At 42.2% G+C, this 26,751-nt stretch overlaps 1 protein-coding gene across 3 annotated transcripts in view; it reads right to left on the bottom strand.

The window, feature by feature from the left end:
• The window catches only part of CPNE4 (copine 4), a 531,073-nt gene that overhangs the window by 160,622 nt on the left and 343,700 nt on the right, over positions 1–26,751 (bottom strand). For all 3 annotated transcript variants that reach the window (XM_051818460.3, XM_002722063.6, XM_070072817.2), the window contains exons 4-5: positions 7,290–7,361; positions 1,760–1,834 (exon numbers count right to left, since the gene is read on the bottom strand). In XM_051818460.3, coding sequence (XP_051674420.1) covers positions 1,760–1,834; positions 7,290–7,361 — 147 coding nt within the window. The remainder of the gene's footprint in view (positions 1–1,759; positions 1,835–7,289; positions 7,362–26,751) is intronic.

The following is a 26,751-nucleotide window of genomic DNA, read 5'->3' as shown; positions in this document are numbered from 1 at the left end:
TCAATGATGAATTCCACCTCTGAGCTTCATTGCCCCAGTACTGTAGATCCCAGTGCCTTCATAATGTATCTGTGTCTTGTGCAGGCTCCTTAGTAATCTAGATAACTAAGCAGAGGTCCTTGCCTCAGCTTGTACTGAAAAGTGAGTATTGTAGTGCAATATCTTTTTTTGTTTTGTAATGTGCTTTCTGCAATACCTTGTACATAACAAACACCCAACAAAGTTTGATACATGAATAAGAAATGAGTGAAAAAATGAGCAAATAAACGAGTGAGAAAGATGAATTAATGCATCCATGGGCAATATTTTTTTCTAGATAAGGAGTGAATGAAATATATAGGGATATAAACTTCTCAAGACCTTAAACAGTTGCTTGAGACATAGCTTTCCCAATTTTAGCCTAATGCTCATTAGTCATTGAAGAAGTGAAGTTGCATCCCCAAATACCCAAATTTCTAGTTTTACTCTAGGAAAATAGAGTCCTACACAAATACATTTATTGATGTGATTTTTTAAACTCAGAATATTGTTGGAAGGAAATCATCAAAGTCATAAACTGAAGTTGGGTAGGACACCACCCCCCTTTTTAAGGTATGGAGACTGAAGAACTTTTTCTGTATGTAGACACCAAACAGAGCCTGTGATTCGGCAGAAATTGTAAGGTAAAATAGAAAGAGTTATAGATGGAAGTTACATTGACACTTACTAGCAGTTTTACCACTTACTTTTTTTTTGATTTTTTTTTTTGCTTTCAAACTGTTATTTAATGAATATAAATTTCCAAAGTACAACTTATGGATTACAATGGCTTCCCCCCCATAACGTCCCTCCCATACCACTTACTAACAGTGGATGGTGGCCATGACAATGTGCCTTGCAGACTTCTAACTACAGAGAGTGTAACGGACCAACAGCCTTGGCATGCATGCTCTTAAATTCATTCCTGCATTTACACCCAGGCCAAGCTTCCTACAGGTTGATACCAGCTAGTGATGGAGTACACAGGGAACATTAAGACCTGCCCTTTCCTGGGAGACACGGGACTTCCCCATGACTGATTGTGGCTCCAGGACTCCCTGACTGCCTTGCTGAGCACCCCTCAGACGGTGTGGCTTTCCAGAGGACTTCCACCACCCCTCACGCCCTCTCTTCACACATGGTGGTCTGTTGGCTTTTCCAGACTTCTCCCTAATGTTCCCTTTGTAGCTATTTCTCCTAATAAAAGCATTGCATATTTAAGCTTGTCTTAGTAGATAATCAGAGGACCTGGACTAATAGTTGCAGTGATATTAGACAAGTTACTTCATCTTAGAATCTCTTTCCTCATCTGCAAAAGCATTAATAATACTTGTTACATGGGAGTTGTATAGATGACTAAATGTGGTAATTCATGAAAAGCCCTTAACTCTGTACGTGGCAAATATAGTTGCTTAATTTTCCTCCCTTTCCCATTTTCTCTTTCCCCTTTATGTGCCCCTAACAAATGAGTTCAATCATATTTTCCTTTGCACATCTGGCCTGTGGCATTTGGAAACAAATGAAGTCTTAGTGTAATAAAACCATCTTGTTTTAAACCAGTCTCTTGCCTTCCCATTAAGTGCTTCTCAATGTGGGAAGGCCTTACTCCGCACACCTCTCTGAAATCTTCGATGGTTTAATAATGTGGTTTGAAAGGGAAAAATAGCTACGGGGGGAATCTGATTAAATTGTGTGTGCTAGCTTTATTACTTCTTTCAACAACGTTAATACCAAACACTACCTTGTCATCCAATTTCCGTGCACTGAATGCAAGTTCAACGTAGTCATCATTGCCAGATAATTCTTCTGCAATCACCTAAAGGAAAAGGTACAGATTAGCTACGTTTGTAGAGGGTGGACCTCTTATCCCAAGAACCCATGAACAAATCTAGCTCACATTTTGTCAGAAAATTCATTAAGACAGAGGTTTCAGTAGGGAGTTTTTCCATAGGGAACATTTTCATGATCCTGTTGAACATGGCACAGCCTTTCCAGGTACCCAAGAGAACCCCCTGGAATCTACAATGGTAGATGACTGGATTTTATTTATGCTGAGCAGGAGAATAAGATGGATGGGGCTCGAACTGAGGAACAGATTGGAAGCAGAAATTCAGATGAGTATCTCTCTTTACAGATCACAAGGCATTGGGTGGTACTTTCATAAGTAATTATAAATTGTTTCTTCCTTTGGAAAGTTACTAATCAGGAAAACCAGCACTATATCTCTACTGTTTTGAGTCAGACTAGCAAGGGGTGAGTGACTATACTAGTCTGTCCTAGTACTAGACCATGGTGTATGCTCATCAAGGAGATGTCACGTTCCAATATTTAATAGTCATTGACTCTCAAAACTTTCCGGCCAGAATTGGTAGAAAAAAATCCGTAGAAAAATAATTAAAAAAGCAACATCTGGTTGCATAAAGGTTGAGACATTTGTAAATAATGTCAGGATTTCATAGGCATTTAGGGACCACAGTACATGGGTACATTTATCAACCTGGTTGAAATACTGAGATTTCATTCAATTTATATGAATTCTGAGCTCAACTTTTCCATTATGAGTTGGTTTCATATGACCTAAATAATCATTAGTATTGGAAAACTGAAGTTATTTCATCAGATATTAATGCCAAGACAGTTGTTTATAGAGGGATAGACTGGGAGAGTATGAGCATCTGGGAGGAAGAGATACGCGTCCAGGTATACAAGAAAATCTCAAGAACTTCTTGATAACTCAGGAGCCATCATATTATATTTTTCGTTCCAATTTTAGTATATGTGCTGCCAAAGCAAGCACATTATCATATTTATATTTTTAATGAGGTTTTCTAATCACCTGAATGCCTCTTTTTCTTAAAAAAAAAAAAAAGTTTATTTACTTAAAATGCAGAGTTATGGCGGGGGTGGGGGGGGGAGACAGTGGGAGAGATCTTCAATCTGCTGGTTCACTCCCCAAATGGCCACAATGCCTGGAACTGAGCCAGACTGAAACCAGAAGCCAGAAAGGAGCTTCATCCAGTTTCAAGCATTTGGACCAACCTCCACTGCTTCCCCAGGCCATGAGCAGCTGGGACTCAAACCAGTGCCCGTACGGGACACTTTCATGGCAGAAGGCGGCTTCACCTGCTATACCCACAATGCTACCCCTGAATGCCTCTTACCCTCTGTTTGAGAAATGGTCCTTAATTATTTCATGGTCACAGACAACTCTGAAAAGCTGATGAAAGTTATGACCTTCTCTATCTGCAGAACCTAGACAAATTTATATATACACTTTCCAGCTGTTTCTTGGGAGCAACTGAAGCCAAGGTTTAGATCTGAGGACCCAGGATTAAGAAGAGCATTTCAATGTTTAAAATTAAGAAAATGAAAATTTTCTGGAATATGTGGAGGAAGAATGTTTCCAAGATACTATAGAGAAGTTTAGGTTCTCTCAGGAAAGAGCCATGGCAAGTTTCATACCTGGGACACAGGGTCTGTGAGCTTTAAGAGTGAGCCCATGGCCCCTTGTTTTTCATAGCACTAGGGAAGGTCTTCAAAGACCACTCAAGTGAAGATGCTTTAAGACAATGCCATTTACAATATCCGAGCAACAAACTCAGGTAACTCTTGTAAGAAAGGCCACAGTGTTCACCCCTGGGAACCCCTTTGGATTTTTTCCTCTAAAAAATACTTTCTTTTCAAATGAACCAGACATTCTCAAGTTATAAAGGAGTGTTCAGAGTGAAATTGTCCAGCTTATTTATAATTTTTTAAGGTTTATTTATTTGAAAGTCAGATTACACAGAGAGAGAAGGAGAGGCAGAGAGAGAGAGAGGTCTTCCATCTGCTGGTTCACTCCCAATTGACCGCAACGGCCGGAGCTGTGCTGATCCAAAGCCAGGAGTCAGGAAATTCTTCTGGGTCTCTCACGTGGGTGCAGGGGCCCAAGGATTTGGGATATCTTCTACTGCTTTCTCAGGCCTTAGCAGAGAGCTGGATAGGAAGTGGCACAGCTGGGGCTTGAACCAGCACCCATATGGGATGCTGGCACTGCAGGCAGCAGCCTCACCTGCTATGCCACAGTGCCGGCCTCATATTAATAATTTTAATATTGATATTTTGAGAGTTCTTGCTGTCTATTCAGATAAGAATTCTGGATATCAGCTCAAATAAATCAGGCGACATGGTAAGTTTTTAACATTTATTCAGTGAAACATATACACAGGAAAATTAGGGCTCTATTTAGTTGAGCAAGAAGTCTAGAAGCACAAGCTCGATCCATACCAGGCAGAGAGCAGGCTGGGAGCCACCTGGAGCAAAGTCTGTGATTAGGAGCAGCCACAGGTAGCTCAGCATGGGCCGGAAAGCAGAGGCAGAGAGCAAGCCTTGGGCACTCCAGGAGTCTTGGGCACCCCACACCTTTTATCTGCTTCCTAAAGGGGAGTTGCTATGAACAGGTAAAACCAGGTAAGGGCATGAGATCATGAAAGGGGCAGGGCAGAAGCGTGGTTGACAGCCCACAAATCTAATCAGTTTAATCCTATCTGCCTGCCTATCTCAGCAGGAAATCAGATTTGCCTCCCTAGCAATTGAGATTCTCCTAGTACTTCCCCCTACTTCCTCTCTGGCCCTTGCTTTCTTTCCTTTCCTCATTCTTTTTTTTTTTTTTTTTTTTTTGGTCTGCACAGCTAAATGGTTGGGTCACTTTTTCTGCCTTTCTCAAGGACTCTAATACAAGATCAAAGTATCAAATACTGGGAGTTCTATTTGAAAATTTGGGCTCTTATTTAGAAATATTTCCCATTGCCCAAAAGAACATTCTTCCATGATAGAAATGCCCTGCACACTACACTGTCCTATATAGTCCTATATAGTCACATGTAGCTATTGATCACTGGATATGAGGCTAGTGGCTACTGAATCAGACAACAAAGCTACAAACTAATACACTAAAGAGGAGTCTTAAATGCTGGGCTCTCTGGTCCTTAGGCAATGAACTAAGCCTTGGACTAAATGTTATTAAAGCAAAGGTTTAATTCTTGGGGGGAAAGGTTCCTCAGCAATACTTCTTTGTCTTTTAAATAATAGCCAATCTAACTGGAATGAGGTGATATTTCCTTGTGGTTTTCATATGCATTTAACTGATAACTGATGTTGAACAGTTTCTCAGGCCTCTGTTGGCCACTTGTGTGCCTTCCTTTGAGAAAGGATCTATTCTCATTTTTAATTGGATTATAATAATGGTTTTTTTTGCTATTGTTTTAGTTTCTTATATATTCTAGATATCAACTGCTTACCAGATGTAAAGCCTATAAATCTCTCCCATTCTGTAGGTTATCTTAATCTGTTGACTGTTTCCTTTGCCACATAGAATCTTTGTAAGTCATTGATGGGAATGTAAATTAATACACCCATTGTGAAAAATAGCATGGGAGTTCCATAAAAAGCTAAAACTAGAGCTATCATATGCTCTAACAATCCTAATACTGGGTATATATCCAAGGGAAATAAAATCAGTCAGTTGAAGAGACACCTGTATTTGCATGTTCATAATAGCCAAAAAATTGAAACAAATGCTCATCTATTGATGAATGGACAAAGAAAATGTTGCATATACACATGATAGAATGCTACTCATTCACAAAAGGATGAATTCTTATCATTCCCAATGACATGGGTGAAACTGGAGGTCACTATGTTAAATAAAGTAAACCAAGCACAGAAAGGCTTCCAGTGCCCGGTGACCTCACTCACATTCAGAAGCCAAAATAAAAAATCAATGATCTCATAGAAGTCAAAAGTACAATGGTAGTTATCAGAGGCTTGGGAGGGAGGAAGGGTAAGGAAGGAAATCTGATAAATGGGTACTAAGTTACAGCTAAGTAGAAGAAGTGTAAGAAGTTCTGGAGTTCTGTTGCACAGTAGGGTAACTAGAGATGATGCTAATGTACGGTATATTTTCAAAAAACTAGAAGATAAGATTTTGGATATTTTCTACCATAAAGAAATGTTAAAAGGTTGAAGAGATAAATATATTTACCTTGATTGTACATTATATACAATGTATACATGTATTAAAACATCACATGGTACTCTGGGGTGAGCATTGTGGCGTAGCAGATAAAGCCACTGCTTGAGAAGCTGGCACCCATATGGGTGCCTGTTCAAGTCTCAATTGTTCCACTTCCAATCCAGCTCCCTTCTAATGGCCTGGGAGAGGCAATGGAAGATGGCCCAAGTACTTGGGTCTCCGTCACCCAAATGGGAGACCCAGATGAAACTCCCGGCTCCTGGCTTCAGCCTGGTCTAACTTCAGATGTTGCAGCCATCTGGGGAATGAACCAGCAGATTGAAGATCTCTTTCTGTCTCTCCCTCTTTCTGTAACTCTGATTTTCAATAAATAAAATAAATCTTTTAAAAAAATCACATGGTACTGCATTAATGTGTATAATTTTTCTTTTCTTTTCTTTTTAATTTTTTGACAGGCAGAGTGGACAGTGAGAGAAACAGAGAGAAAGGTCTTCCTTTGCCGTTGGTTCACCCTCCAATGGCTGCCGTGGCCGGCCAACAATTTTTCTACATCAAATTTTTTTGAGAGAAATAGCTTTGTTGATCTGAAAGCTCTAGACAATTCTGTATTCTTCCTCTTCTCAATAGTTGTATCTTTCTCCCTATTTGCAGAAATGTTTAGTAGAAGTAAGCAACTTCCTCTTCAAATCTTTTTCTTTCCTGTTTTTTTTCCAAGAGTACAAAGATCAAAACTGTATTGTCAGGGCCGGCGCCGCGGCTCACTAGGCTAATCCTCCGCCTTGCGGCGCCGGCACACCGGGTTCTAGTCCCGGTCGGGGCACCGGATTCTGTCCTGGTTGCCCCTCTTCCAGGTCAGCTCTCTGCTGTGGCCCGGGAGTGCAGTGGAGGATGGCCCAAGTCCTTGGGCCCTGCACCCCATGGGAGACCAGGAGAAGTACCTGGCTCCTGCCTTTGGATCAGCATGGTGCGCCAGCCGCAGCGTGCCGGCCGCGGCGGCCATTGGAGGGTGAACCAACGGCAAAGGAAGACCTTTCTCTCTCTCTCTCTCTCTCTCACTGTCCACTCTGCCTGTCAAACAAACAAACAAACAAACAAAAAAAAAAACAAAAAAAACCCTGTATTATCAGGACATAGAAAGAGGAGAAAAAGAAAGAGGAATATTCTTGGAACATTCAGCACTTGTGGCATCAACTCCCAACTCTTCCCAGGTGTCTGACCTGGACCATCCGGTCTGTTCAGGCAGCACTTCTGGGCTTACCGTGATAGAGGACTTTCCTGCTGTGTTCCCATGTTTCAGCAAGGATTTGGACAGCTTTCTCTGGGAGACAATCTGTACAAAAGAAACAAAACATGGAGATACTAATCATATAACTGTATGTCAAGTTTTAAGCTTTTTCCCTCTACAAAATTATGCATTCATAGCTCTACTTAAAACTTGTTAATTATGACAGCAGCTATGTCCATTGACAGTTTAAGGTTTGCCTGTAGGCTTCTGTTGATACAGATCATTTCTCCTTTTCTTTCCTATAACAACATGTGATATAAGAGAGTGAGTAAGAAACTACACATAATTTAGTCAATCAGGAGGTGGATTCATTGCTGAGGCATTTATATCAAAATCAGATGGGTACTGTTAAATGTGCATACATTAAGATAAAGCATATGAAGCTTCCGAATGATCTCACATTAGCACTAAACCTCTATGCCAGTGGAGGGTGCGATGCAGGGAAGGAAAGAAACCAAGGTCCAAATTTGCAACTTTTGTGTCTATAACCACTAGAGTTCTATTTTTAACACATCCATTAGGAAGCTATAAAGTAAGTCATCAAGAAGCTGATGCCCAGACAAGCCAATAGGATTAACTGGGGTCTTTTCCACAATTTGGTATCAATGCTTACATGCATTGACAACTAAAATCATCATCATATTGGGAGCTATTCTTAGCTGCTCCATTCTCTACTTCCTCTCTTTTTTCTTTTTTGGAAGAGAAATTTTAGAAGATAATGATGGGTACAGAACCCATGATTCTTGCAAGAGAAAAGAATTAAACGAATCAAATTAATGTCATGCTCATCATAGTTTGGGAGGACACATCACCAATGATAGACAGCTTCTACACAGGACAGTCCCAGTGATCTTGGCTTCCTGAACTCAACTATTGTACAATCCCCTCCCCCTTGAGTGTGGGATGGACTTTGTGATATACCTCAAATGGGCAAAAATTATGGGATATTGCCTCTGAAATTAGATTACACAATGACTGTGACCTCTCTCTTGCTCATAGCCTCTCACTCTCTTTCTCTCAGAACCTTTGCTCCGGGAAGCAGTCCTGTTGTGGGTAACCTATAGAGAGGTCCATGTGGCATGGAATTGATGACTGCAGTCAACATAGAGGCCCTGTGGCCTGCAACAGCCATCTGCCTGGCCCTGGAAGACCCTCACTCAGGCTGAGTCTGACAGAACTGTGTCTCGACGGCAGCTTATGGGAAGCCCTGATCCAGAGGACCCAAAAAAGCCGAACCTTACTCTTGACACATGGAACTACAAGAGAATAAATGTCTGTTTTTCTAAGCTGTCAAGTTTGGGGGTAATTTTTAGCTCAGTAATAGGTATACATGTATCATGTGCAGAAAGATTTGAAAGGAAGTCACTGTGAAAGGCAGGGAGAAACACCCATTCTCTGTTCATTTTATGTTGTCTCTGTGCGAAAGCAATGAAAATGCCAAGAGTGTGCCAGTGCCAGATTCAGAGTCCAGAGAGCTTCCCCAGGACAAGCAGGTTTATACATCTTCATGGCCAGTCTGCTTTAATCTGAGAGGAAGCAAGACGTCTATAAAAAGAACCACCAGGTGATGGCAATGATGACAATGCAAATGACAGTGATAGGCACTCCAATTTAAAGACTATATATTATGTGGCAGATGTTTTATTCATCCCATAAGTATTTATTTAGCTCCCCCCTGTATACTAGACTTGGTGCTAGGCACTAAGAATAGAGTGTAAAGAAAAACCAGATGTAAAACTCTGGCCTGTGGAGCTTACTATTTCTCCCTAGGGATCTCTCAGCAAGGGAAGTGGGGAAGACATGTGAATAAAAGATGAAATAAGGGTCACCTATAAGCAGTAGCTATGCCAACATCTGATTAAAGAAAGAAACATATTCCATTTCCCAAGTATAATCTCACAAATATGTGTCATTTATTGCATACCAGTCACCATGACTTCATTGGACCCTTACAACCTCTCCACCCTGTAATTGCCCATTCAACTAGGTCACCAGGATGGGTAGACCATCTTTTCATAACATGCCTCCCAACACCCACACTATCTCCTTCAGGGAGGACTACTTGACCCATGCAGATCTGGATGGCCATAGTTCTTTCTGTTCCCTCTTAACTGATTTAAAAATATCAACTTTTCCTGATGCAGGAAATGAATAGAAAATTATCATATACCAGCCAGCTCTTGTTTTTTGCAAATGCTAGGAAGGTAAGCAATTGCCCAAAAAATATCTCTTCTTAGGAAATGGGCATTTGGTATACAAGTGGCCAATCAAGCCGGCAACAAAACAAACTTGTTTGTCAGCCTCCCGGCCTCCATCTCATTTCCAAAGAATGAGTAATAATTAGGGTTTCAAACCTTTCATTGTAATAATGATGGGCAAGCAACGAGTTCCCTTTCTTAGGACTGTCAGGCAAAAATAGCAGAGAATGCCCAGCTGGAGTGGTGATCTACAGAGAAAATCTATTTGTTGCAAACCCCATTTATCATGGAAGCTTTGTTGCCACTAAAGTAACTACATCAGATTCCAAAAGGCCCTTGGTCTTGGTTAGAGACAAGGTTCACCCCAGCTGCAGCTGACAATTGAGGCCAACAAATAGTAAGCTCTGCCTGGCATCAAGGCTACAGGGGATGCACTTGTCAGAGTCCTCTAATTTGATGTTTTTCACCCTGTAGTGGGGTCACAGCTGCAAACCTTAGCATTCAATAAAAACACGAAATGTAGAGGGAGGAAACAGAAGTTGAAATTCTGTTAGCAGGCTTGGACTAGAAGGACAAGGGTACTATTAGGTCCCTGATCTGCATCCACACATGGCTCTAGGAGGAAATGCTTCTTCCCTGGTGATGTGGGTGAGGGCTTCTGACAGCATGTGTTCTCACACACCGGAAGATCCACTGCTTTGTTTAGCCAGCAGAATAAATAACTTGGCCAATATTTCAACAAGTGTTATTCAGCTGCACTTTCTTCCAAGGTCTCAAAACATTCACGTTTTGCCCTAGACAGTACCCTGCTGTTATTGAAAATATCTTCAGAATTCTTTTTTTTATTGTTTTAAGACTGTTATGATAACAAATATTTATTGAACACTTTCTATGTGCCAGGCACTGTCCACGGGCTACAGTAGTGAGCAGAACCAGATTAAAAACATCTTTACAGGGCCGGTGCCATGGCTCACTTGGTTAATCCTCCGCCTGCAGTGCCGGCATCCCATGTGGGCTCCGGGTTCTAGTCCTCATTGCTCCTCTTTAAGTCCAGTCTCTGCTGTGGCCCGGGAAGACAGTGGAGGATGGCCCAAGTGCTTGGGCCCCTGCACCCGCATGGGAGACCAGGAAAAAGCACCTGGCTCCTGGCTTCAGATTGGTGCAGTGCTGGCCATAGCAGCCATTTGGGGGGTGAGCCAATGGAAGAAAGACCTTTCTCTCTGTCTCTCTCTCTCACTGTCTAACTCTATCTGTCAAATGAAAAAAAAATCCTTATAAAAGTTTAAAGTCACAGCTCTCTTGGCCTGAACTGATGATTCCCATGGCATGCATTACAGAACTTCTATTCCTCGAAAGAGAAGAACACATTATACGAAAAATCTTGGTCTGAATAAATTTAGAAATCACAGAATTAAAAAAAAAGTAAAATATTGCAACTGCAGGACCTGGAAAAGCTTCAGGTGCATATCCCCCTAAGGAGAAGCACGTAATGAGATCCCTTACTCATGTTGGGCTCCAGTAACTCTGGTCAAGGAGCATCTCTAGTGTTCTGAAAACTACTAGACCAACCGCTAGGACTCCATGTGACCTGATCACTCACAGTAGCAGATCTAGGACACTTGCCTAGAACCCCACTGCCCAATCTGTGGTTCTCTTATTTGGCAGCCTGAGGTGACCAACACACACAGCTTGTAAGAGCTGAAGCCAAGATTCATTCCTTCTTTGACTGTCTATTATGTGCTGGTTACTGGGAATAAATTGATGACACTGACAAGCAGTATCATCATGGAGACAGTGACACAGCATATATGTTAAATTTCAACTCTGCAAGGTCAAGTGATGAGATAGGGATTGGTCTCATCTAAAAGATCAGGGAAAGCATTTCTGAAGAAATTACTCTTGGCCTGAAGGTGTAGGGAAGAGGACAGTTAAAGAGAAGGCTGATGCTCCAGATAGAAGGATTGGTGTTGCGACACAGTGGGCTAAGTTGCTATTTGGGACACCCACACCCCATATCAGTGTCTAGTTTGAATCCTAGCTCCTATGCTTCTGATCCAGTTTCCCACTAATGTACCTTGGAGGCAGCATATGATGGACCAAGAAACTGAGTTCCTGACATCCACTGGGGAGATCCAGATGGAGCTCCAGGCTCCTGGCTTCAGCAGCCCCAGCTGTTGAGGGCATCTGGGAAATGAACCAGCAGACTGTGCTGATCTAAATGCCTATGCCCTAATCCCTGAAATTTGCTTGTCTGACCTTATATGGCAAAACCAACAAATACAACTATCTCTGCTGATGTGACTAGATTAAGGATCATGAGATGGGGAGGATGACCTTAGATTATCCAAGTGGGCCCTAAATCAGAAGCGCTTCCTTTTTACAGAAGGGAGGAGGTTGATGACACACAATCCTAAGAGAAGGTGAGATGAAGACAGGGCAGAGGGGGATTTGAGATGCTTCACATCTGGAACGATGCAGCCACAATCCGAGGAATGATGAAAGAGGCTGGGAGAGGCAAGGACTGGGCTCTCCCCTCCAGCTTCTGGGTCATGAACCTCCAGCCTCTGGGGTGTGTGGTCTTGCTGACACCTGGACTTAGGACTTCTGCCCCTCAAAACTGTGAGAGAAGACATTTCTGTAGTTCTAGACCACCAAGTTTGTGGTAATTTGTAAAACTAGGCAGAGGAGGCTACTATATTAGATTAGTCCAAGATCAAGTTCAAAGTCCCAGGGAGCTATGGGAGGATGGCTTTGGTTGATGGCTGGTTTTAGGGAATGCCCAGCATCACATTTCCCTTCGTAAGACATCTGGACAATATCACTTCACCCAGTAGAAATCAGACTTACTGAAATGAAATATTCCACAGAAGACCTTTGCCTTGGTGCCCTCCCTCTCTTTCCAGATCTCTTTACTTGCACTGCTGATCCAAAGATCCTACAACATTGCCTGAGTACACAGTATCCCCTGAGAACTTTGTTTCTCGTACACACTATAAATAAAATGTTTTGTAAAACTGGTAAAGCCACTATGGAAGTCAGTCTGGAGATTCCTCAGAAACCTGAAGATAACCCTACCATTCAACCCAGCCATCCCACTCCTTGGAATTTACCCAAAGGAAATTAAATTGGCAAACAAAAAAGCAGTCTGCACATTAATGTTTATTGCAGCTCAATTCACAATAGCTAAGACCTGGAACCAACCCAAATGCCCATCAACGGTAGAGTGGATAAAGAAATTATGGGACATGTACTCTATAGAATACTATACAGCAGTCAAAAACAACAAAACCCAGTCATTTGCAACAAGATGGAGGAATTTGGAAAACATCATGCTGAGTGAATTAAGCCAGTCCCAAAGGGACAAATATCATATGTTCTCCCTGATTGGCGACAACTAACTGAGCACCAAAGGGGAAACTTGTTGAAGTGAAATGGACACTGTGAGAAACAGTGACTTGATCAGCTCTTGTCCTGACGGTTGATGTACAATGTAATACTTTATCCATTTTAGTATTTTTTTTGTTCTAGTACCATTGGTTGAACTCTGTAATTAACACACAATTATTCTTAGGTGTTTAAATTTTAACTGAAAAGTGATCCCTGTTAGGAATTTGGAAAACATTATGCTGAGTGAAATAAGCCAATCCCAAAGGGACAAATACCACTTGTTCTCCTTGATAGGTGACAACTAACTGAGCACCAAAAAGGAAACCTGTTAAAGTGAAATGAACACTATGAGAAACGGTGACTTGATCAGCCCTCACCCTGACTGTTGATGAGCAGCTTAATATGTTATCCCTCTTAATATTTTTTTTGTTTGTTCTACTTAATACTTTTGGTTGAATACTGTAATCAATACACAATTCTTCTTAAGTGCTGAAACTTAACTGAAAAGTGATTGCTGTTAAATATAAGAGTGGGAATAAGAGAGGGAAGAGATGTGCAATTCGGGACATGCTCAAGCTGACTTACCTCAAACAGTAGAGTTAGAAACATACCAGGGGATTCCAATTCAATCCCATCGAGGTGGCATGTACCAATGCCATCTCACTAGTCCCAGTGATCAATTTCTGTTCACAATTGATTGTAATGATAGGACTAAGAACCAAAGGGATCACATAAACAAGAATAGTGTCTGCAAATACTAGCTGATAGAATCAAAAAGGGAGAGAATGGTCCAACATGGGAAGTGAGATACACAGCAGACCCATAGAATGGCAAATGTCCTAACAGCACTCTGGCCTCATAATCAGCCCTTAAGGCATGCGGATCCAGCTGAAATGCCCATGAGAGAGTATTTCAGGCATGGAAAGCCAAGACACTCTGGGGGAAAAAAAAAACCTAAATGAAAGATCTCCACGAGTGAGATCCCAGTGGAAAGAATGGGTCATCAAAGAAGGAGGTACCTTTCTCTGAAGGGAGGAGAGAACTTCCACTTTGACCATGGCCTTGTCTAAAAATGATCAGAGTCAGTGAACCCAGGGGGCTTCCATAGCCTTGGCAGCTCATGACAAGAGCCTAGGGTGATTACTGATGCCATAAACAAGAGTGTCAATTTGTTAAGTCAACAACAGGAGTCACTGTGCATTTACTCCTCATGTAGGATCTCTGTCCTTAGTGTGCTGTACATTGAGATTTAATGCTATAACTAGTACTCAAACAGTATTTTTCACTTTATGTTTCTGTGTGGGAGCAAACTGTTGAAATCTTTACTTAATGTATGCTAAACTGATCTTCTGTATATAAAGAGAATCGAAAATGAATCTTGACATGAATGGAAGGGGAGAGGGAGTGGATAATGGGAGGGTTGCTGGTTGGAGGGACGTTATGGGGGGGAAGTCATTGTAATCAATATTCTGTACTTTGGAAATTTATATTCATTAAATAAAAGTTAAAAAAAACATTTTAAAGAGCATTTAAAAAATCCTTCAAGGGCCACTCTCTTTCTTTCTTATGGAAATATTTTATCAGCACTTAGTAATTATATACATTTATAGCGTACAGTGTAATATTTCAGTACACGTATGGAATGTGTCATGATCAGATCAGGATAAGTGGTATATCTATCACCACAAGTATTTCTCATTGATTTGTGTTGGGACATTCAAAATCCTCTCTACTAGCTATTTTGAAATATTCCATTAATTATTGTCATCCATAGCTTCCCTACTGTGCTGTAGAACATTAGATGTTATTCCTCCTGGAGCAGACATTTGGTGCAGTGGTTAAGACACCACTCGGGATGCCCAAATCCCATATCAGAGATTCTGGGTTCAGGTCCTGACTTAACTTTCAATTCCAGCTTCCTGGTAGGCAACAGATGATAGCTCAAACACTTCATATCTACCACTCTTGTGGGAGACTTGGGTGGAATTCCTGGCTCCTGGCTTTGGCCTGGTCCAGCCATGGCTGTTGTGGGCCTTTGGGGAGTGAACAAGGTATGGGAGATCTCTTCTTGTCTCTGTCTCTTTGACTTTCAGATAAATACTTTCTTTAAAAAAGAAGTTATTCCTCCTGTCCAACTGCACCTCTATGCCTGTTAACCATCCTCTCTTCATTCTCCCCCATATCCTTTCCAGGCTCTCATAATCAACATTCTATTCCCAGGAGGTCAACTTTTCAGTTTCCACGTGTAAGTGCGGACACGGGGCACTTGTCTTTCAGTGCCTGACTTATTTCACTCAATGTAGCATCCTCAGGTTCCATCCATGTTGCTGCAAATGACAGGACTTCAATATTTTTAAAAAAGATTTATTTATTTGAAAGGCAGAGTCGCAGACAGAGGTGGAGACACAGAGACAGAGATAGAGAGATTTCATCCACTGTTTCACTGCTTAGATGGCTGTAACAGCTGGGGCTGAGGCAGGCCAAGCCAGGAACTAGGGGCTTCTTCCAGGTTTCCCATGTGGGAAGCAGGGTTCCATCACTTGGGCCACATTCCACTGCTTTTCTTAGGATAGTAGAAGGCTGAACACAAATCAGTGTCAACAAGGGATGCCAGCAATGTAGGCCACAGCTATATATATATATATATATATATATATATATATACACACACACACACACACACACACACACACATATGTATATCTCCACATATTGGTGACTGTGAGATGTAAGAGCTGTGCTTTTTCTTATGCTGCCCCCTGTGCATAGGATGACTTCCACCTTCTCCCTTCAAATTCACAATTTTACCCATTTCTCAAGATCCACATTTGAAGTTTGGAATAGCTGCTGTGGTAGAAGGGAAGTGAAATGAGCTATGGGACTGAGAGGGACTTTTCCCCTGCTGCTCACCCTCCCTGTCCTCCACCCCCACCCCACCCTCCAGTGGATCCTCCAGCAGTAGCGGCAGCAGCGGCAACATGGCCAGGGAGCTTGTTAGAAATGCAGAACCTCAGGTCCCACCTCAGACCTGCTGAACCAGAACCTGCTTTGTGTGCACACTCACATTGAGAAGCACTGAGATAGAAAGTGAGAATTGTACACAATTTTTGTATAATATGGTCAGATTTAAAAGATTTGATGTAAAGGGGACATTAAAATTAATTGGATATGCTGATTTGAACTTTCATTAATGGGTAACGGTTGTAGGAACTAAGAAATGCATGATTTTGAAGCTTTCTGAGCCACATAGGGGATAGGATGGGTGATGGGCCTGTGTGTTTACATCTTATGTAAATTCAATAAGGTCTCAACTCCCCAGTGGAGACCCACAGGGAAAATATTCAGAATCACAGCAGCAATGGGTAATCTATTGGTATGGGCTTCCTGTTGTAAGCTATCTATTAAGCAAAGTTCTAATTACTTCAAGGGTAATTAAAGGCTGTTACCCTTTTTCTGACTTCATTAGCAAAGGACAGAGTGGAGAGAGATTTGGAAATGGAGACAGGATTTTTCAGGCTGCTTGTGTATTAATTATTGGGTAAGACCCCATTGTCATTGCCAATGAACAGGCTCAGTTATTAGCCCAAGGACACTGACTTTGTCACCTCACCCCATCCCCACTCCCCTAGCCACATCACAGAACAATCAGGAGAAAGGGGGGAAGGGCTACATCACCAATAAGCCCAACGTCCAGACCAGAGTGTTTTTCCAGGTCAAGGGCATATGGCAGCTTTTCACCCAGCACCCCTGGAAGGTTGTGACTTGTCTCCAAAATATTAAGATTCCATAGGAAAGAGGAGGAATGAGGGGACTCTTTGGCCATGTTTAAGTAAAATAAGCAAACTCTAGCTTAGGTAGATAAAGTAATTGTACTATTCCCAATTAACACGTGAATGAACTAGAAACTCGATGACCAACATAAACAACTATTACAGAGTCATAATAAAGACTTCGAGATTGCTGATTATTTAACAGCAACAGCTATAAAGTGCCTCACACATGGGTTTATTTAATTCTCATGATGGCCCTATGAAGTGAGTATTATGGATGAGGAAATCGAGGTATAGAGAGTGTATTTATATGCTAAGGCAGGTGTAAAAATTACCACAGACCTGTCAGCTGAAAACAACAGGCAGACTCCCCCTCTCAGTTCTATGGAGCAGTGTCTGTGTTCCTTCAATGTCTAGGGAGGGTGTATTATTCCTCTCTCCCTGCTTCTGGTGGCTACTGCCATCCCACCACTCCTCTTCTGTGTCTCTTCTCTGTGTCTCGTTCAAGGACACTTGTCATGGATTTAGGTTCTACCTAGATAATCCCAGATCATCTCATTTTATCACTCTTCACTTAATTAGATTTTTGAAGATCATTTTTTTTTTTCAAATAAGATCAGGTTCATAGTTTCTGGGACTTGGGATATGAACACATCTTTTGGGGGACCAATATTTTGCCACTTAGGCTAGATAGCTTGCTTAAGGTCCAATAAGTGGCAGAGCTAAAATTCAAAGCCAGAGATGTCCTAAACAGCACTCTGGCCTCAGAATCAGCCCTAAAGGCATTCCGATCTGGCTGAAAAGCCCATGAGAGTATTTCAAGCATGGAAAGCCAAGACACTCTGGCAAAAAACAAAAACAAAACAAAAAAAAAACAAAAACAAAAAAACAAACAAAAAAAACCACACACACACCTAAATGAAAGATCTCTGTGAGTGAGATCCCAGTGGAAAGAACAGGTCTTCAAAGAAGGAGGTACCTTTCTCTGAAGGGAGGAGAGAACCTCCACTTTGACTATGACCTTGTCTAAACAAGATAAGAGTCAGAGAACTCAAAAGGCTTCCATAGCCTTGGAAACTCATGACTGGAGCATAGGGAGATTACTGATGCCATAAGCAGGAGTGTCAATTTGTAGAGTCAACAACAAGAGTCACTGTGCACTTACTCCTCATGTAGGATCTCTGTCCTTAATGTGCTGTACATTGAGATTAATGCTATAACGAGTACTCAAATAGTATATTTCACTTTGTGTTTCTATGGGGGTACAAACTGTTGAAATCTTTACTTAATGTATACTAAACTGATCTTCTGTAAAAAAAAAAGAAATTATCAATTCTCAACTTGACTCTCACTGGGATTAAACATGACAATAGGTCTGATCTGATTTCATCATCATTTAAAAAATCATCTATTATTTTTCACTTTATGCTTCTGTGTGGGAGCAAACTGTTGAAATCTTTACTTAATGTATGCTAAACTGATATTCTGTATATAAAGAGAATCGAAAATGAATCTTGATGTGAATGGAAGGGGAGAGGGAGTGGGAAAGGGGAGGGTTGCGGGTGGGAGGGACGTTATGGGGGGAAGCCATTGTAATCCATAAGTTATACTTTGGAAATTTATATTCATTAAATAAAAGTTAAAAAAAATATTTCTGCAGTTTTGTGAAAAGCCTGTATAACCTTTGCAAGCCAGTAAACAATAAAGCTGCTTCCTACCAATAATGCTATGGAGGGATGGGAAATCTTGGGTGGTTTAACCTGACATCATGTGAAAAGCTTGCAGGTGTCAGGAGGAGAGGTGTGCGATATGGCCCCCATGGCCTCTACCATGCTGAGGGAGGGTCGCGGGTGCAAGGATTCAGCAGTTGTTGGAGTCTAGTAGTTCGTGAACCTAGGGTCCCTTCCCCTGGACCCACAGACAATGCAGGCTGTGTGGATGTTTCCTGAGGACCTGGCATTTCTAGATCTGTGCTAACTGTGCTGGCACAGGATTGCTGCAGACCAAGCCACAGAAGTGCTGAGCAACTGAGCTGGGGATATTGCCTCAGAGCTGGAAGGGATCCCCCACTTGAAAATGCTGTGCACTTAAGCAGATGACTTCAAAGTTCAGGGACTCTGCAGAAAAATGAGGAAATAATGACACTAATCCCACGAGGGGCTTTGTCAGGATTGAATGAGACAATTGGTGCAAAGCCTTCAGCCTAGGCATGGCAGAGTATAAGAGCTTTGCTCCTCATCCTCAATGGGACACTTTTCTGGATATCTTTCCCCATTCATGTCCACATGTTATTCTGGGATCTGCTTATAAGGAGCTTCCCTGACATTCCTATCCAGATGACCTGGTCCACAACCCTCTATTCTGTATTCCACTGGAGTTTTCCTTCACAAGGACTATTAATATCTTTATTACATTTTTCAGGAATAAATAAGCTCCACAAGGTAGGCTTTTGTCACCTATGTTCCCACCTCAGTGCCTAGAAGAGTGTCCAAGAAATGGATGAAAGAATACATACATATCTACTTGCATGAATGAATATAAATACCTTATTTTGTTACTATAGTTAGTATTAAATAGATATGAATACATATCATTTATTTTCCTATTATTGTTATCCTTAATATCTATAAAAGCAGTGATCCATGCCCAGGGGAGGATGGGGCCTAAATACCATAAGTTGCTTTTGGTCCAGGAAGTATTTCAGATAAACACCGTAAGAGGCACCCATCACAGTCAATTTATTAACTTGTGAGGAAGGATGATTCATTCTTGACCTCTTTGATCAGTTTTATAGTGACAGCATTTAGCAAGAACTGCTACTCCACTTTTTCAAATTCGTAAAGTGTATTGAATGCAGTTTGGTAGGCAATGTGGTATAATGGGAAGGCATCAGAACAGCTTAGGTTTGAATTTTTGCTTTGCAATTTACTCTCAGTGTGATCTTTGGTGAATTAGTTGAAACCTGGGGACCGACTTCTTAATCTACCAAATGGAGTTGATGCTGGCCTAATGTAACACAATCCCCAGTACACATCAAGGTCACTTGAAAGTTAAGCTCCTCCCTTCAACTGGCCACTTATGAAGAAGTCTGTGGGAAGACTTGGGGGATTCATAAAGGGATGCTGATCTTTTTCTTATTAATACATGAAGAGAATGTCCGGAGTTAAGGCAGCTTAGAGCTGGGCAGCAGGAGTTTAGTTCTCTGACCTTAAATCCAGATACCTTGTGTTGAATCTCTGCTCTGCCAATTCCCAGGCTTGTAATCTTGGTCTAGCAATGATGATGATGATGATATTGTTTACAGCACCTTGCTCACCAGTGCTTGGTACATGATCAGTTCTTAGTGAATGTTAGCCAGGAAAATGATTTATCATTAAGTGACCATAAAATATATTGGCCAAGTTGGGAAATTTTTGTGAAAGGGGACAGTGCAGAAACCAATACACGCAATAGGTATAAACTGGTGTAAGCTTGGGCTAATGAAGTCACTGTTTACCCCACTGTTATCAGGTCACCGGATAGGAAAGGGTGAGTTTTCCATCCCAGATAGTGTTTAAACAGAGTTCAGGAGCAGAGCCAGCCAACTCTGGTGTTGGTCTGGCTAAAGTCAGCATTGTTTTTGTTTTCTTCCCAATTAAATGCTTTCCTGACCCACTGGGGCCTCCACAGTATGTTTACTGAAATACCAGTTTTAGGGATGGGGACCTCCCTGGGGGAAGGGAAGTTTGGAGGGCTCCTGCCCCTTCATTTCTGGTAACCGGCTGGGGGACGAGTGCTGACCTGAGGCTCCTCCTAGTAGGAGATGCTAAGAAAGAGGCTGTGAGACACAGTGATCAGCTCCTGCAGGCCTCAGCTCTGCCAGCCCCATGCAGCTTGGGCTCAGGGGCTTGTACCTTTGCTGACCTGCTGGTATGTGCAGGAGCCCCAGAGGCTCACACTCCATTCAAATCAAAGTTAATTAATTCATTCTCAGCCTCTTTTTGTCCTTGAATCTGAACCAAGACTCTTGGGGGATGGTTTTGCAAACCAAGCAGTTATTGTTTTTCTCCTCTTAAGCTCTATTAGGTTAATTCAAAATACAAATATTCTCCTTCTCAAATTAGCCTTGAACTGGAGCTTCTAGGCATTGGCAGGCATGAGGGGGGCAGGGGAGACTCAGAATCTCTAAAGTTCCAGTTCTGCTCCTTTAACTTACCTGTTGTGAGTGACCCAAGGCCTGCAAGGACATTTTTTTGAGGGGTGGTAAGATTTATTTATTTATTTGAAAGCAGAGCAACAGGGAAAGAAGAAGAGACAGAAAGAGAGGGGGAGAGAAGGAGAAGGGGGGCAGAGAGATGGGGGAGAGAGGGAGAGGGAGAGAGAGAGAGAATCTTCCTCTACTGGTTCACTCTCCCAGTGACCACAAATGGACCCTGGGGACCACTATCCACCCAGGTGCATTAGCAGGGAGCTGGATTAGAAGTGGAGTAGGGTGGACTGGAAATAGCAATCTGACATGGGATACAGCATCAGTCTTCTGTAATCAAAGACACTCTACAGGTCATCAGAATCAGCTCAGCCCAGCCAACTCTCCCGCCTGCGGCAAAGTGGTGGGGACTAAGGCTTTCCTTGAAGGTCTGCAAACTGATCTCTCAACCACCTGACAAAAGGCACAGCCTCAGCAAATGCATTACCACAAAAGGTTTCCCATGTATGTCTCAAATCCGATTTTTTTACAAGGGTGGGGAACCTTTCTTCTGCCAAGGGTCATTCAAAATTACCAGCTTACATATTAGCCTGCTACAGATTTATTGAATTTCGAGTCCTGCCTGCAGTTGCCTTGGCAGGGCCAGATCCAGTGATGCTGTGAGCTTTACGAGGTCTACAGGCCTGACATTACCCGCCCCTGCCTTACAAGTTTTAAAGCTGTCTGAAATCTGTTTAGGAATCAGTCCAATACATATGTACCCGACTCCTCCACTTGAGTGTTGACTGAAATAGGCAGGCAGGCAGGGTTTATTATGAGACTTGGACTAATATTGACAATGTTTTTCTGATTATACATGTAAAATGGGCCTTTTGGGAAACACAGGAAAATGCAGATGTGACTCCACAAGTCACCCATTATCCCTTGACCTAGATGTCATCTCTGTTAACATTTAAAATGATACCCTCGGGTAAAGCTGCCACCTGCAGTGCTGGCATCCCATATGGGTCCTGGTTTGAGTCCCGGTTGCTTCACTCCTGATCCAGCTCTCTGCTATGGCCTGAGAAAGCAGTAAAAGATGGCCCAAGTTCCTGGGCCCCTGCACCCACATGGGAGACCCAGAAGACGCACCTGGCTCCTGGCTTCGGATCTGCCCAGCTCCAGCTGTTGCAGCCATTTGGGGAGTGAACCAGCAGATGAAAGACTTCTCTCTCTCTCTGCCTCTGCCTCTCTGTAACTCTGCCTTTCAAATAAATAAATAAACCTTTAAAAATAAAATAAAATAAAATAAAATAAAATAAAGTAAAATAAATAATATCCTCCTAGGCCTTTCATCTGTAAGGAAACATGTACTTGAAAGGCTATGACTATGGTTCTCTCCTCTTTTGGGAGAGAAGACAGGGAGAATTCAGTCTTATGTCTACATTTGGTATTAAGAAAACCTCATGACAGCCAGTAACTAAATTTCATGAACAGCCTAAACCTAATAAAGAAGAAAAATCAGAAATCTTCGTAAGTTTAAAATACTTGTAGTAAACTTCATAAATAGTTCAGAAATCTTGCTTTTTTGTAAATAAAAATATTAGCAGAGAAATGGTTTGGAGGCTAATGTATTAGTGGGTGAGCTGACATTTGGGTTCTTGGATTTCAGCAAATTGGTCATTTGGCATATTGATGATTTTGGGCATGGTGCTTTAATGTCACATGCCACTTTCATTTAAAGTATCCAGGGGAAAGGCAATAGCCAAATTATGGGAAGAGCTCAGAGACAGGGGTGCACCTTAGGTTTATAGAAAGCTGTTCTCAGCTGTGTGGAGTGGGACTGTAGTGAAATTTGGCTGATAATAAGAGAAGGAGTGTGGTGCAGCTGCCTTGAACCCTGATGTCATATGTGGCTCCTGAATGGGTAGATAGATCAAGGGCACATGGGGGTTGGGAGGGTGCTTCTCCAGGCTGCGTGCCCTGCCAGCTAGCATAAAGGGATGGGGACAAATGCTTATAGCTGCTTTTCAGCATTGCTATGTTAGTCCTTGCTGACTGTCATTCTATCTCCTACCTTCCTCCTCTGCACCAACATAGAGATAGACGAGAGGTCACATTAATGGGAGAGGATGTGGAACAAGGACTGTAGGTGTAGGTCCATCTTAATTACCACCTAATATATCTGTTTTTAAATATTTATTTATTTGAAAGGTAGAGTGACAAAGAGAGGTGGAGGGACAGATAGAAATATTCCACCTGCTGGTTTACTCCCCAAATGGCAGCAATGGCCAGGGCTTGACCAGGAGCCTGGAACTCCATCTGCAACTCTCATGAAGGCAACAGGGGCCCAAGTACTTGGGCCTTTTTCTACTGCTTTCCTAGGTGCATTAGCAGGGAGCTTGATCCGAAGTGGAGCAGCTGGGACTTGAACTGACACTCAGTAGGATGCTGGCACTGCAGCTGGTGAGTTAACCCCTGAGTCACAACACCACCCTCACCCCCAAATACATGTTTTAGAAGCAATTTTTGAAATTAAATATAAAGAGTTGTTTCCCTGAGAGTACTCAGGTAAGATGACACCATCTGTGGCTGAATGACATCTAAGACTTCGTGAAAGAACCTCTTGAAAAGGGATACGAATGCAGAAAGGGATGCTTAAATCAGAAACAAGGGAAAGGAAAGAAATGAGTGAGTCAATAGTAATTAGCACTGGAAGAAAGTGGGAATGAATTGACCCACGGCCTTCCTTCTGCAGATGAGATCACTACAATACAGAGAGTTCAGCAAACAGCCAAGGTCACACAGGGAGTTGGTGGCAGATCTAAGACACTGGACTTATACAGGAGACTTCAAGGTATAAAAGGAGGATTCTAGAGAAAGCAGATATTTTCCTATGATCTGAATTTAAGGGGACTTGCCTCAAAAGATGGCAAGAACAAAAGGTAAGAATTAAAGTTATTCTTCCTGGAGAGCTGGAGGCTTGCTCACCTGCAGCCACCCTCTGTGAACCCCACCTGCCTGTGAGCAGATCACAGTTAGCAGAGGACACCACACTACTTGCTGGGGCTTCTCAGCCAGCCCTTGGGTGCCAAGATGATGTGATTTGCTTTTAACATCATTCATCACTCATGTGGCTCCTGCTTGCAGTCATTTTGCAAAGTTTGGGAAAGCTTCCTTGTGAGAAGCTGAAGGGACATGTGCTCTCTGCTGTAATGTGTAAATTTGACTTCCTAGGCCATCAATTTCATGCTATCAGGGCATTAGATGTCTTGTAACACAATGCTGACCTGTGAGATCTTGCTGTGGTCTTATACTGAGTTTGGACAGAACCTCAGCATCATCATCCAGTGTCTACTATTTGGGGACGTCTTAGCCTTAGACCAAATTCCCACTGATCACTTACAGTTTATGTTCTCCTGACCCTGTCAGGGGCCATGGTGTCTGACACAATTTAATATTCACCTGTTCCAGGAAAGAAATCAACAGTCTGGCTAGGAGATCTATTCAATCACACAGAATGGAGAAACAAACTCTGTCAATCAGGATCTTCACCAAGAACACAAACTTCAAGCCATGTGCATGGTCTTTTGTAGGATTATAAACTTGAGGAAGCAACTACTTTTCACCCAGTTCTTCAGATGTCTTCTTTGTCTTCCTTAATTTCTCATATAGTTGTACAAAACATTAGTTCTTTTCTTAATTAAAATTAGTGATTTAGTGTCCAAGACTCATTAGCATTCCTCACTATGAGACACTGGGCTAGGGTTCTCAAAATATGGTCCCCATTCCAGCAGAATCAGCATTACTCGGGAAGTGGGAAATGCAAATTGTTGGGTCTCTCCTTAGATCCTCTGAATCAGAAACTCTGGGGGTGTGGCCCAGTAATCTATGCTTTAATAGGCCATTGGGTGGTTCTGATTCACACTCAAGTTTGAGAACTGGTGCCCTGAGGAAAGATGGGGCAGGATCCCTCCATCATGGTTAAAGGTCAGAATATCCCTTCTCTGCCCCCTACACAGTGTAGGACTCGTTCAAGGGGTCCCAGATTTCCCTGCCTCACTTATGATGCAGAATTCAGGAAGTTCTTGGTTTATACAGATTTCTCCTGAACTTTGGGGAGAAGAAATGCACCAAGGAAAAGCTACATGGCAGTGAAGACGAGAGGACTTCACACAATTGTAAGCGTCCTCTATGCAATGGAGAAGAGATAAATCTTTCAGGAAAAGCAATAATGAGACCCAGAGACCCCACTGAATTTGGATCATGGATTTACTCAAATGGTTGAGGGTTAAAGCAAGGCTGGGAGGGAACACATTCTTGGTACTAGGTTTGTAAGACTCAAGTTTGGGGGCGGGGGGTTGACCCTCACAGTGATACATTCTGAGAAGCCATATTGTATTTAAAGTAAATTCAATATGCAAACCTTGAGGGAGGAAAACCAAGGCTATTTTTCTGCAAGAGAATTCCTTGAGTCAGCTCTGTGTCTATATTAGAAAAATTAGAAAACTTTAAAAAATCAGCAAAGTCAACCTCCAGAGTTTCTGATTCAGAGGATCTAAGGACAGAACCAACAATTTTGCATTTCTAAGTTTCCATGCGACACTGATTCTGCTGGGATGAGAACCACACTTAGAGAACTTCGCCCCAGTGTCTCACAGTAAGGAATGCTAATGAGTCTTGGACAATATATCACTAGTTTTAATTTAAAAAGGAGCGAATGTTTTGGACAATTACATGAGAAATTAAAGAGGACAAGGAAAACATCTGAAGAGTAGAAACTCTTTATTATTCATACTAGTTAATGACAAGCAATTAGATCATGTAGAAAAGATCTTGAAGAGTTTGGAGCTAACGAGATCTGCATCAACTCCCGTTTCCAGTTCTTAAATGCTGTGTGATCTTGGATAACTCATCTAGCTCTACTCAGTCTCAACTTCCACAGCTGTAAAATGGTGGGAATAGTAGTGCCTACCTCCCAGGAATGTTGTGCTAATTAAAAAGGAGTCAGGAGTAGGCAACTGCCTACCCCTGGGTAAATGAAAATGCCTGGGAAAGTTATAACTTTTATTATTGTTGGCTCAGTGTCTACTGATGAAGAAGTGATGAAGAAGTGGAAGATCATGGGGCTGAATGAACGAGTTAATAACAAGGAATGGAAGTGAAAATGAAGGCATCATGTAAAAGGTCAGCCCTCTGTTCTAGACAGGGCGATCACAGCTCTCCTTGGCACATCCTCTGCTGGGTGTAGCACAAGAGGGGCTCAGCTCCTGGTTTCATCTCAGGCATCAGAAACTCGAGTATGGTCTCCAAGCTGGCCCAGAAGGAGGACACAGCTTTCTGAGCACCCTGTGTCCCATGATTCGCCCCCCTCCTCCATCTGCTGAGAACGCGCAGTTCTGCCTTGAGTCCTCTCAGAGGACGTGAACCTTTTTTGTTGCTTTATTTAGCATTTTTGCTCAGTGTGAAGTCACTCACTGTGCTTGTACCCAACTTCATGGCCAGAGCCAATTTCCAGCATGCTGAACACTGCTATTTTCCTTTCCTAAAGGCCAAGAGTCCTGCTGCTTTCCAAGGCAGAGAGTGTGGCAAGTTCAGATGAACAATGTGGTACCCAGGGAAGCCTTGAGGAGATGGGTTCTGAATGTGGGACTTCCTGGGTCATGTTATCTCCCCTTTTCAGCCTGAGGGGTGGCAAGAAATGATTAGTAAATCTTCCCCAAATAATTTCAGATTATCAGGGATCTGATTTAAAACCATTTTCACTGATAATTCTCTGAGAAGAGCTAAATATTGGAACATATACCTGCTCAAATGCACACACACACACACACACACAAAATGCCCAATCCGTTGACTAAATAAGACACTCAAAAAAACTTGAGGCAGCATTCAAAGTTCAGTTTTGCCAATTG

This window comes from Oryctolagus cuniculus, chromosome 4 (assembly GCF_051225735.1).
Source record: "Oryctolagus cuniculus isolate XC-2025 breed Fujian yellow rabbit chromosome 4, ASM5122573v1, whole genome shotgun sequence".
NCBI classification, from domain to species: domain Eukaryota; kingdom Metazoa; phylum Chordata; class Mammalia; order Lagomorpha; family Leporidae; genus Oryctolagus; species Oryctolagus cuniculus.
This window is presented reverse-complemented; position numbering and strand designations above follow the sequence as displayed.